At 42.7% G+C, this 12,975-nt stretch overlaps 1 protein-coding gene across 5 annotated transcripts in view; it reads left to right on the top strand.

Moving 5' to 3' along the window:
• Nucleotides 1-12,975, top strand: part of TNS3 (tensin 3) — a 776,331-nt gene that overhangs the window by 721,471 nt on the left and 41,885 nt on the right. For all 5 annotated transcript variants that reach the window (XM_033930434.1, XM_033930433.1, XM_033930436.1 and 2 more), the window contains 2 exons: nucleotides 2,290-2,930; nucleotides 11,151-11,237. In XM_033930434.1, coding sequence (XP_033786325.1) covers nucleotides 2,290-2,930; nucleotides 11,151-11,237 — 728 coding nt within the window. The remainder of the gene's footprint in view (nucleotides 1-2,289; nucleotides 2,931-11,150; nucleotides 11,238-12,975) is intronic.

Genomic DNA, 12,975 nt, shown 5'->3' with positions numbered 1-12,975 from the left:
TTCTCTTCTCTGCGTTTGCTAGATGTACGTAGGATTCTCTTACATTATCTCCAGATTACTAACGATTTTCGGCGTTCCGATCACCTCTTTGTGTTGTTCGCAGGCCACAACAAGGGTATGGCAGCATCCAAAGCTTCCATTGTTCGATGGGTCAAGGAAGCCATTGCTTCTGATTGCTTGACGTTGGGTAGGCGGTTGCCATTTGTTATTTTCATGCTCATTCCACTAGAGCGCTGTCTACTTCTTGGGCGGAGTCCAGGGGGTTTTTTTTGGAGGAGATTTGTCGTGCGGCTACTTGGTCTTTTCGGAATATGTTTTTGAAGCATTACCAGTTGAATGTGGCGGTGCGTGCGGAATCTATTTTTGGGGCTTCAGTTATTGCGGAGGCGGAATTCACTTCCCACCTGGATTGAGGATTGCTTTGCTATATCCCACTAGTCTCTGGATTCATCTGCTGCTGTTGAAAAGGAAGGAAAAATTATGTTCTTACCTGTTAATTTTCTTTCCTTTAGATGCAGCAGATGAATCCAGAGCCCCACCCTTTCTGGCTCTTTGATCGCGGTGTGTATTTTGCGAGTTTCAGCAGTTTGTTTGAGTTGGTAGTTGTGTTCTCTCTTTTTATATTTGCACTTTGTTATGGGAAAGAAGTTTTTTACATATGGATCATGTTTCTGGTTCCGGATGCTTGGGCAAGGAGCAATACTGAAGATACAGAGAGTGTGCCAACCAATGGGACCACCTGTTATTCAGTTCTCTATCTCCACCTGCTGGTAGTTGTGTATTATCCCACTAGTCTCTGGATTCATCTGCTGCGTCTAAAGGAAAGAAAATTAACAGTGAGAGGGAAAAGGGGATGAGATGAAGAAGAAGAAGACCTGGTGAGATACAGGTGAAGCAAAACAAGTCCTTTGGATAAAGGTGAAGTAACCAGACCTCACAAGAGAAAAACCCCCTCCCCTCCCTCTTGCTCTAATAAATCAGTATATGAACTGTAAAAGATATTTCATAACCCACTTGCCAGCTGGCATATAGTGATTGAGAAATGTTCTGTTTCTGAGTTAGCTATGGTAAGCAAAAACTTGTAAGAAGCAAGACTTAAATTCCGATGCATGGCACCTGGCCGGATATTATGCAAAGAGGAACACAGCTCATGGTCAGAAAAACAAAGTACTCAAGAACATTATTTAGCAAGATATATCATGTGTTACCACAGCAGAGAAGGAATTTTGGACTCGGAATTGCATATATGGTAAAGGGAAAAGGACATTTGCAGGAAAGGGTTAGGCCTTACGGCAAACTGGACAGACGTATAAGATGACACAAATAGATAAGCCAATAAATGAATCTACGTATGTATTGACGTATAAGAAAAATAACCAATAAAGATGTATCATGTGATTTAGGCTAACGTGGTATTGACCACCAAGAAATGTATAAAATCAGGCCTATAAGCAGAAGTAAGGTGAACAGACATCAGAGGACCCTCAGGCCTGAGGATCACATCTGTTCCATTATATGCTGAATAATTTGAAATTGTAAGCTGTTACTGATTTGTTAATAAATGTATACCTATTGAAACCAGTATATAGTGTGTGGAGTCTCCATTTCGAGGTAGGCCTAGACAGCGGCCTACTTCAACAGGTAAGAACATAATTTTTCCTTACCCAACTAAGGGCTCCTTTTATAAAGGTGCACTAGCGTTTTCAGCGCATGCACTGGGTTAGAATTCGTTAGCCGAAAAATTACTGCCTGCTTAAAAGGAGGTGGTAGCGGCTAGCGCGCACGGCAATTTAGCGCGCGCTATTCTGCACGTTAAGGCCCTAATGCACCTTTGTAAAAGGAGCCCTAAGTGGTTTGTGGTGCTATACCTTTTATTCACGGGGGGTGGACAAGGTTCCAGCACCAGTGGGATGTTCAGCTTTCACATTAAATTTGATAGGTCTGTGTTTTAAATATCCACCTGCCTGTATTGTTCCTTTCTTTTATTTATTTTATTCCTATGTCTTATATTTTTTTGTATTTTTATTTTCATTTATTGAATAATGTTCTTTTTGTATACCGCCTTTTTTAATTTTTAATACATTTGGGCTCCTTAATGCACTTTTGTGCTTTTTTGGTGTCAGCATCTTTCTTTGCCATCTAAAGTGCAATGAAATCAAAATAACAAAAAGACTTTCATTTTTTTCTGCTTTATTAATCATCCAAACTGTTTTCTTCTTTTGTGCTGCCCCTGTAATTAAATATGTACCAGTTTGTGTGTATGCTAATCACTTTTTATTCTTTCAACAGTCCTCCTATAACCGATCACCTGTGGTTGGAAAGCAACACCAAATCGCCTCTTTCTTCTCAGCCTTTCATGGCAGGGTCCAGCAGGCCAATGGGAAGCTACCTCAGGCCTGCAGAATTTCCTAGCACCATGCCTGAGGGATCTCCCTTATCACAGTTCCCAAATCCAGGACTGCAGGTCCTCAATCTGAAGAGCTGCGAGGGTTTACCGGGAGAGCTGCAACAAGAACACACTGCACATACTAATAATGCCCAGGCATACTTGCCCTATGGCGGTGGTGTCAACAACAGCAGCCCTCAGCAAGGCAAAATGCTAACTTCCTTTTTCTCCAGTCCGAACTGTTCCCCCCAGACTATGAATTCGCACCTGACTGATGTTGTTGACAATGGGCATTTGCAACACAGCATGACAGCCACGGAGCACGGCCAGGGCAGTCCGTTCCTGCAGCATGCCGGGATGAACTTGAACCCGCAGCCACCTCTGCCAGAGAAGAAGAGGATTTCAGAGGGAGATCGTTCCTTTGGCTCGGTCTCGCCTTCTTCAAGTGGTTTCTCCAGCCCACATAGCGGGAGTACAATCAGCATCCCATTTCCAAATGTGCTTCCGGATTTTTCCAAAGTTTTAAGCACTTCTCCTTTGCCAGGTGAATACACTACTTCATTTTATTTTCAGCCCATTCTTTGACTAAGATAGTAAGTGAGGTGGTCAGCATTATGCTTTGTGGTCTAAGAGACATTGGTTCCCTGTATATAGGAATGGTAGGCCACATACATTGTGTGAAGGTTTTGCGCTCAGGAGGGAGGTCAAATGGCCACCCCTACAGGTGCAGCTCCTTTTTCACAAGAGCATACTAGGGCATTCTCTTCAGATTTTAGTCTGTTAAGGGAATGGAAGATGCACCAGAACAGCTATCTAAGGTGGGAAGGAAATAGAGGGCAAATGGATAGAGTGAAAAATTGAGGAGGAGAAAAGTGTAAGTAACATTTTAGAGTTCAAACACGGTCTTGCATTTGGATATAGTTATTCTATTTTGGCAAGTTGCCTTCAGATAATGTGTAATTTAAGTTTATTCATGTCTTTTTGTGAGGAGCATCCGTATCCAGCATTTCACAATTGGCCTAATAATGTAGTGTGTAATATGCATCATCAAAAAGATGGCCTGGTGCAGAAAGTCCAAGATGAACCAACAATGAGAAGGTGAACACAATATGACACCAGCATGGCATAAAGGCAGTGGTTTATTGGATGAACACAAACCTGGTGCTAGGGCCAGTCTTAGGCAGATGTGAGAGGTGTGTCTCCATAGGGCCTTTCGGTCCAGCATGTCATCCCTTTCTCTCCATCCCTGTCCCCTTCACCTTCCCGCTCTGCTTTCAAAAAGGTATTTTGCTGTGCAGGGGATCATCAGTGGCAATGACTCTGATAACACTGCTGGCGGCCTTCCCAGCACTATCCCTCTGCTGTGGTCTGCCTCTCTATGATGCAACTTACTGTTTCCTGGATATACTGCGGTAGAGGGACAGTGCTAGGAAGGCCACCAACAGCATAATCTCTGTTCCCGGCAATCCCCTGCATAGTAAAATACCTTTTTGAAAATGGAATAGGAAGGTGAGGGGGATGTGGGTGGAGAAAAGGGGATGACATGCTGGGATGCGGGGCCCCCTGGAGTAGCTGTTTTTTTAACATAGACCAGGGGAAGGGGTTCAAAGAGATGGGAAAAATGTCAAATTGGGGGTGTAGAGAAGGTGAAGGGGCAGAAATAATGGGCCTGGAAAAAGGAGGAGAGAAAGATGGTAGATAATGGGATAGAATGATGGAGGGAGCGAATAGAAAGGGAGAGGAGAAGGTTGGGGGTAGTGTGGAGGGAAGGGGATAGAAATATTGTATGGGAGAGTAGTTGGGAAGAGAAAGGGAGATATGGTAGACCCAGGGGAGGGAAAGAGAAATACGGGATGAGGGGCAGTTAGGAATAGAAAGGGAACGTGAACCCAGGAAAGGTGAAGGTGTCATGAAAGGCAGAGATGTAGAATGGGAGGGCAGTTTGGAAGAAAAAGAGAGAAGCTGGACCTGGGGAGAGACAGAGAAATGTTTGGTCTGTGGTAGAAGGGAGGGAGACAATATCCCATTGTTCAGTATCAAATGGGAAGAAAAGAAGAACAGAAAAGAGAGTAACATTGGACCATGGGGAGTGCAAAGAGAGAGAGGAAGAGAGATGGGATAGAAAGATACTACGGGGTACACTACAAGAGTGGAGAAAGGGAGAGGTGATTCTGGAAATGGTAAAAACTATGTAGGAGAGTGCAAAAAGGGGGTGGCAAGTAGTGCTGCCTGATTCACGATTCGAATCAGTTCACCGATTCACTTCAGGTGAATCGATTCAAAACAAACAAAAAAAATCGGCTTCCCGATTCGGCTGACCCTCGCCCCTTAAAGCAGGAGCGGCAGTGCTGCTCTTGCTGGCCGGCCGCTTCCGCACCTGCTTTAGAAGGCGAGGGGGGAGCCTCAGCCGGTTAGTGCTGCTGTCCGGTTCCCCCCCCCCTGTGGCATCCAGCTTCCCCCCCCCCCCACCGGCATCTCGCTTCCCCCTCTGGCCTCACCGGTATCTTGCTTCCCCCCTGGCCTCCCCGCACCGGCATTTATCTTAACGAAGCAGCCTGCAGCAAGATCACGATGCCAGCGATCTTTGCACTGTTTCAGAGCTGTTTCCTCCGCCATGGTCCCGCCCCTTCTCTGACATCAGAGGAGGGGCGGGATCGCGGCGGAGGAAACAGCTCCAAAGCAGTGCAAACTTAAGATTGTTGGCATCGCGATCTTGCTGCAGGCTGCTTCGTAAGGGAAACGCCGGTGCAGGGAGGCCGGGGGGGGTGAGCAGTCCTTCGGGGTAGGGTGTGGGGCAAGTAGTCCTTCGGGGTGAGATGGGCAGGCCCTCGGGTTAGGCGGGCAGGCCTTCAGGGGGGACAGGCCTTCAAGGGGGAGAGACAGGCCTTCGGGGGGGATGCCGGCCTTCAAGGGGGGGGACAGGTCTTCGGGGGATGCAGGCCTTCAAGGGGGGGATACAGGCCTTCCAGGGGGGGAACAGGCCTTTAAGGGGGACAGGCAGGCCTTTGGGGTGGGATACAGGCAGGCCTTCATGGGTGGGATGCAGGCCTTCAAGGGGGGGACAGGCCTTCGTGGGGGATGCAGGCCTTCAAGCGGGGGGGACAGGCCTTCGGTGGGGGATGCAGGCCTTCAAGGGGGGAGACAGGCCTTCAAGGGGGACAGGCAAGCCTTTGGGGGTGGGATGCAGGCAGGCCTTCAGGGGTGGGATGCAGGCCTTCAAGGGGGGACAGACCTTCAGGGGGATGCAGGCCTTCAAAGGGGGGGACAGGCCTTCAAGGGGGGCAGACAGGCCTTTAAGGGGGACAGGCAGGCCTTCAGGGGTGGGATGCAGGCCTTCAATTGGGGAGGTGCAGACCTTCAAGGGAGGGGACAGGCAGGCAGGCCTTCGAGGGGATACAGGCCTTCAAGAGGGGGGACAGGCCTTCAGGGGTGGGATGCAGACATTTAAGGGGGGGACAGGCCTTCAGTACACAGAGGGAGGGAGGGAGGGAAGGAAGGGGGGTTCAAAGAGACGTGCATATGCCGGACTTTAGGGGGGGAAGAAATAATGGTTCTGAAAATAGAGGAGAGGGAGAGAGATGATGGACCATGGAATTTAGGGATGAAAGTTACATAAAGGGAGAGATGATAGACCCTGGGGTGGTGGGGAAGGGGAGATAGATGCTGGATGAAAGGGTAATTAAGAAAAGGTGGATCTGTGGAGGGAGATGAAAAAAAAGGAAAGAAGCCAGACCTGCTGGGGAGGGAAGGGAAATGGAAGGGGAGGACAGGGATGGCAAATGGATGGTTAGCAAAGAGAAAGAAGGAGACCCTGGCAAGCAAGTTATCAGAAGACAACCAGAGCCTGGGATCAACAAGATTTGAATAATGATCAGACAACAAAAGGTAGAAAAACTAATTTCATTTTCTGTTTTGTGATTAAAATATGTCAGATTTGAAACGTGTATCCTGCCAGAGCTGGTGTTAGACTGCAAACGTGAGCTAGGATTTAACAGAGAGAGGAAAAGTCTTTTTTGTTTATTTTGTTTACACCACAGCACCAGTGTGGTTAGGAGAAGGCAAAGGGGGGTGAAGAGGCTATAAAATAAACCCACCAGCATGTTTGGAAAAAACAAACAAACACCCAATTGGGCAGGAAAATTGAATCGAATCGAAAAACCAATTCAATAGGCTGAATCGAATTGAATCAAAATTTTTTTTCATGAATCGGGCAGCACTAAGGGCAAGAAGTTGAGTGAAAGGTGAATAGTAAATACAGAGGTAGAAATGTGATAATGATGAGTAAATAGAAGGAAACTGGAGGCTGAAAAAGAAGTGAGATGGGAAATGGAACAGTTACGGATTGAGAGGAGGTTGAAAATTGATAACTGAAAATTAAAAAGGAGAAGGGTGAGAATAAGGGTAAAATTTGAGTGGACAGAGATAGAAAAAAAGGGAAGAGAGAGCTGAAATAGAAAAATCAATATTTTAGAGACAGATATAGTAAGGGAATGGAACAAGAAAGAAAAGAGGAAAAAAGAAAAATGGACAACAGAAACTGGAAAGAGAATTAGCAGAAGACAGACAGGAAAGCAGAAAAGAGAAACTGGGACAAAGATGATGGAAAAACAAAGGCCTGAATTCTGTAAACTGTGCCTAAATTGGACAGAGTCTAGAAAAATGATGTCAGCCATACTTAGGTGCTGTTTTCAGAATCGTACTTAGTGATGCCTATGTAAAAAGTTTGGTGCCAGAAATGTAGGTAAAGGTTTTAAAGGCCTACATTTCAGGCACTTAACAGCACCTATGTCATGTTCCACCCATAAAAACACCCATTGATCTGGTCTGCACAGGGTCCCACTTTTGCTAAGACCATGTTTCAGCAGTTGCCTGCATATCAGGAGTGTAGTTTCAACTTTCTTAAAAACGTATTTAACAATGTTGATAGATCAGCAGCAACTACCAACACAGAAAAAAAATACCGAGAAACAAAACGTAGCCATTTCAGGGCTGTGTTCATCCAGTAAATCATGTTTGTGTCACACTGGTATTTTTATTGTGTTCATCTTTTCATGATTGATTGAGCTAGAATTTCTGTTCCAGGCCCCCTTGTTGATCACTGCTCCTATTTTGCCTGTCTGACTGCATGTGAAATGCATAATAAAACTTATTAATGTAAATTCCCTACTGCATAAAGATCCTTCTCTTGCTCTTATTAGGTAGCTGGAACAGACTCCATAATAAGGCTGCAAATTATATCAGTTTAATTTAATTTAATACAGTATTTATATTCTGCTGAAACTCCAAGCTTATAGCAGATGAGGAAAATATGATATATCTAATAACAAAATAAACTAAATTTAAAAATATTACTCTCATCCACCTCATAAAGCTCAATATCCTCAATCCATCATTGTTCAATTCATGAAGGAAAACATTTGGCAAATAAGCCAGTAATTTATGAAATATTAAAGAGGACCCTTCAATTCAAATTTGATTAAGGACTACGTTCCAAAATCTGGAAGCACTGCCCCAAAGAGTTCTATTCCCCTTGGTTAGCTGTCTCTATTCTATAGCAGAAGCAATTTTCAACTGCATAAAGATCTATTGGAGGACTAGAGCTCAATTAAAGGGTTCAATCATCCAGGGCCAAACCATACAATATCTTAAAAACAATACATAATCATTTAAATTCAATTGTAGCAGATATGGGTAACAAGTGTAGCTGAATTAGGTAAAGGGTGACATGCTTTAAACCATGTCCTTCTAAAATGACCTGGACTGCTGTATTCTATATGAGTTGTCACCAATGCCTAGGGTTACCATATGGCTCCAGAGAAAGGAGAACGGATTGAGACATTTGGGTTTTACTTCAATTGCTTTCATTAGAAGTAAAACCTGGATGTCTCAATCCTTAACCCTACCAACGCTCCCTCTAAGGATTGGCTGGATGCGTGCAAAATTTTTTTCATGTGAGTGAGAAGTTCAAAAAACTTAGGGCTCCTTTTACAGGTGCATAATACAGGTGCGTTAGGGCCTTAACGCGCAGAATTGCACGCGCTAAAATGCTACGCATGCTAGCCGCTACCGCCTCCTTTTAAGCAGGCGGTAGTTTTTCAGCTAGCGCGTGCTATAGTGCACACTAATCTTGTGCGCGCGCTAAAAACATTAGCGCACTTTCGTAAAAGGAGCCCTTAGTTTTCCAGATTTGCAAGTATTTTTGTGAGCGGCCATGTAAAATCTGTGAATGATGCTCCTAGAATGTATGAGCCATTGCTCATGTGCTCCGCTTGGAGGGAACCAAAAACAAAGAAAGGGCAAGTGTGATGTCCAATGCAATCAAACAAAGCTTTATTATATAAGTATAATAATCTAATAGTCCCAACAAGGATCCCGGTTTCAGCATTGAAAACTACCTTCTTGCCTAAAGGGGAGAGGGGGATTAGGGAGGGGTTTGGTTGTTGTGGAGGGGAGGGGAGGTTAGGGTGTGGAGGGATTGCTTGGAGCCTTTTTGTCACATACTGAAGAGTTACAGTATGTATGTTGCCTGGTTGATTATTCTATTGGCTACTTTTATGCTTTGTATTTTTGCTGTATTTCTATTGCAAATTTAATAAATAGATTAAAAAAAAAGAAGAAAACTACCCTTTTCAGGGGACAAAACAACTAAAAACAAAACATAAAGATATAAACATAATACAATAAAAAATTACCACATTTTAACACAAGAGAAAACATAATATATAAAAAATATATATAATAAAAGATTCACCCCCTCTTTTACAAACGCATCTACCACCCTTTCTGTTAAAAAGTATTTCCTTAGATTACTCCTGAGCCTATTAACTTCATCCTATGCCCTCTCATTCCGGAGCTTCCGTTCAAATGAGAGACGCCTCATGCCAGTGATCACAGGAATTGGCGCCTCGAAAGGCTCTACCTAATCTTTGACACAACAGAGCTGGAAATCTTTCCAGGCCTTAGCATAAGCTGCAAACGTTGATGTTTTCTTTGCTTGGAGAAGAATCAAAATGACTACCTCTGAATAACCCTTGCGGGTTAAGACCACGCATTGACTAGCCATGCCATAACACCAAAGTGCTAAGGTTTCTCCATGAAGTTCAAAAAATTAAGGGAAAGAAGGGGGACCCTAGCTCTGGCCCCAGAAATTCTAAAATGACTTTTTCTGACTCCCCCTACCCTGATATAGATGAAGAAGACTTTCTGTCTCAGATTCTTGCTAGAATTAATCCACAGCTGGAGATCTTTGGGCTGCTAGATGGACAGACACCAACTGAGGACTCCACCCCCACTGATCCTTTAGGCATAACTGGGGGAAATTAAAATGCAGCCAACTCCACAGCCTGTGGACTCCACAGCCTGTGCCCAAACCTCCGATGAGAAAGCAAGCTGACTCCCAGGAGAATAGACCCCGAATCTTGAAGAAGTACAAAGCAGGTTGGTTCAAGAGATACACCTGGGGGTTTCACCATGAGCTGAAGCCCACCCTTGTGGAAACTGCGGCCTCTCTCAGGCAGAGTAGCCAAAAAATAGGGTCCTCTTGGCACCAAAGCCTCCCGAAATGAGAGAAAAATACCCCAAAATAATAAAAAATAAACAGAGCTGATCAGAACACAACTTCTCAGTTTGCTTACAGAAGGAAAAACTGAAGAGGGCACTATACTTCACTGGTGAAGGAGGAAGAAATGAAAGATGTGATTGACACTCTTCTGCAACAGTTTGCGATCATGGATTAATCACCTAATTTACGGACTCCTGTGTTTATGTAACTGAAAAAGCCAGTTAGTGCTGATAATTAGCTTCTTAAGTGACTATTAGCATTAATTGGTTTTAATTTACATTTATGCATGTAAATTTAGGCTCAGGACCATCCCAACCATCGAAGCCCTCCCCAGCCCATCCTCAACCAAACGGCCAAATACGGACACAGACCATGCAAATCTGCTCAGGACTGGCCTTAGTTCTTCAATATATACCATTATTTTCTGATTTGAGATCCCACGTTTTTTTGAACTCTGTCACCGTTTTCCTCTCATCTGTATTTTTCTGCCACATCTTCTTTTTCTGCAGGGATCCACTTAAATTAAGTTAATGCACCTCATAACGTAAGATCTCACTTGTTCTCTTAAGATGATTTTTTTAAAAATAAAATTACACTCCTAAATATATAAGGACACCGTTTTAGAAATGTGTCCTTTGATTTTGCTGCTAAATTGATTTCACTGAGTAATACAAAGGAGTATTGCTGCTTTTGAGGGTCATGAGAATTGCTAACAGGGGGGTTGATGCAGGTTGGAAGTTTGCCTGCAGCTTGGCAGAGGTCATGCCAAAAAGAAAAGTATGTTTATTGTTCTTTGAGAGTGAAGCTTAACCACATTAAAAAAATAAAATAAAATATCTCCCAGTTGAAGAGGTTTGCAAAGAACCAAGATAAATAATATAATGGAAGCATTTTTGGTTGCTTAGACTTTCATAACCATAAATGTTTTTTCTTCAAATGTTCTGTAGATTTGCTATGCATTTCTCACTTAGGTGCTTTTGTCATACAGTATTTTGACTGAGGGCTTGCTTGTCTTTTGTCTTTGCTCTGTACCAGCTGCCATGCCTGATAACATTTATTAATGGCACAGAATATGCCTCGGTCTGTTATGAGTGGCATTTTCTCTTCTTGATTGGTGGGATTCTGGAATGGTGAGGAGCACTTTTCACAGATGAAAGGAAACCTCGTTTCCATTGCAATAACGCTTTCTGTTTGGTTTTTCAGAGAACCCCACAGACAAACACGTGACAGTGAAATTTGTCCAAGACACATCCAAGTTCTGGTACAAGCCGGATATTTCAAGGGAACAAGGTATGTAGTTCAAATTGGCTTGCTGTGAAGGGCTAAAATTCAGATTCAAACTTGACATGTTCTGCACGCAGTTCCAGTAAATTGCATATGCCAGTAGAATTGCACTTGGAACATACTAGGATGCAAGGCAAAATGCTTTGATACCTGTAGCTGGGATTCTTGTCTACCAGCATCCATGAGGTCTCTGCTTTGTTCATTTCCAGACCAGTGGTCTCTGTCTTCTATTGTGACACATCTGACAGACGTTCACCTGTGTGATACAATTGAACACTACAGTTCTCAGCTGAACAATTTTTTTTTTTTTTTTTTTGTTATATCAGCCAATTTGTATACTTTATGTTCAACAATTTTTATGGATGATAATATAACAAACAGCACAAAAAGAAAAGTTAACAGTGTGCATCTCTTGTCATCCAATGTATATACTAAACCAACCTCCCCCATACCCCCACATACAACAAGAGCAACATGACCATAGTCCATAGCATAACTAGAACAGATCCAGCAATACAGCTGCAATGAACAGTATGCAGTAGTGCTGCCTGATTCATGATTCAAATCGGTTCACCGATTCACTTCGGGTGAATCAATTCGAATCGATTTACAACATAAAATAATCGGCTTCCCGATTCGGACCCTTCCCCCTCGCCCCTAAAGCAGGATATCCGTGTTATGGGCGTAGATATCAACATGTGTTGCATTAAGCATATTAGTTTACTACTAACTCATGCTTTTTTTTTTTACTCCATATCTCATTTTATACATTGAGACCTCGTTACAAATAACCGATGTTAACTGTAAAATAACATGCCTTAATAGTAGCCCACACTGATAACTCCTCCCTTAGTCGGCGGTATCAAAAATGACAGAGGCTGGTGGCACCTTATAGATTAACCAGTCTGAAAAGGTAAGCTCTTGTCCTTGAGATCTCATGCCTAAAACACTTACAACTACCATATATACTGCATAAAAATACACAGTATATTATAACTTATATACAGTATACAAGAAAATCAAGTTAACAGAGTTAATTAACTTTTTTCTGGCTAGTCCTTCTGATAATATTAACAAAAAGGTACTTTATCTGAATGGTCAAACTTTTTTAATATCCACCTCTATTAAAATCTTAGGAATTATTTTGGATCGTCACCTAACTTTGGATGACCACACAAATCTATTGACTAAAAAATGTTTTTCAATTTTGTGGAAACTTTGAATGATAAAAAAAATTTTTGACATTGTATCTTTTAGGTTACTAGTACAATTTTCCATCCTGTCTGTTCTGGATTATTGCAATAGAATATATTTGGGATCTCACAAAAAACTTCTAAAGAGATTAAAACTTATTCAGAACACAGCAGTTCGTTTGATTTTTGGCCTGAAAAAACATGACCATGTTACTCCATTTTACCAACAGTTGCATTGGTTGCCTTTTGAGGCAAGAATATTGTTCAAGTTCGGTTGTATTTGTTTTAAGACCTTATTCGGTCTGGCTCCTATTTACTTGTCTTCATGTTTTGAACGATATTAACCAAACAGGATCATTCGAGGGTGTTTGTTTATCCAACCATAAAATCTTGCCAATATAAGAGATTTTTTGACAAACTATTTGCATTTCAGGCAGGCAAAATGAATTCATGGTTTTGTACCATTATTTCTCAGGCTTATTCTTATATGTCTTTTAGGAAGCTGTTGAAAACTGATCTGTTTGGTAAATTTGTAAATTGAAGTTTCAATT

The sequence above is a fragment of the Geotrypetes seraphini genome, chromosome 2, assembly GCF_902459505.1.
Source record: "Geotrypetes seraphini chromosome 2, aGeoSer1.1, whole genome shotgun sequence".
NCBI classification, from domain to species: Eukaryota; Metazoa; Chordata; class Amphibia; order Gymnophiona; family Dermophiidae; genus Geotrypetes; species Geotrypetes seraphini.
The sequence above is the reverse complement of the archived record's forward strand: the minus strand, read 5'-3'. Positions and strand labels throughout refer to the sequence as shown.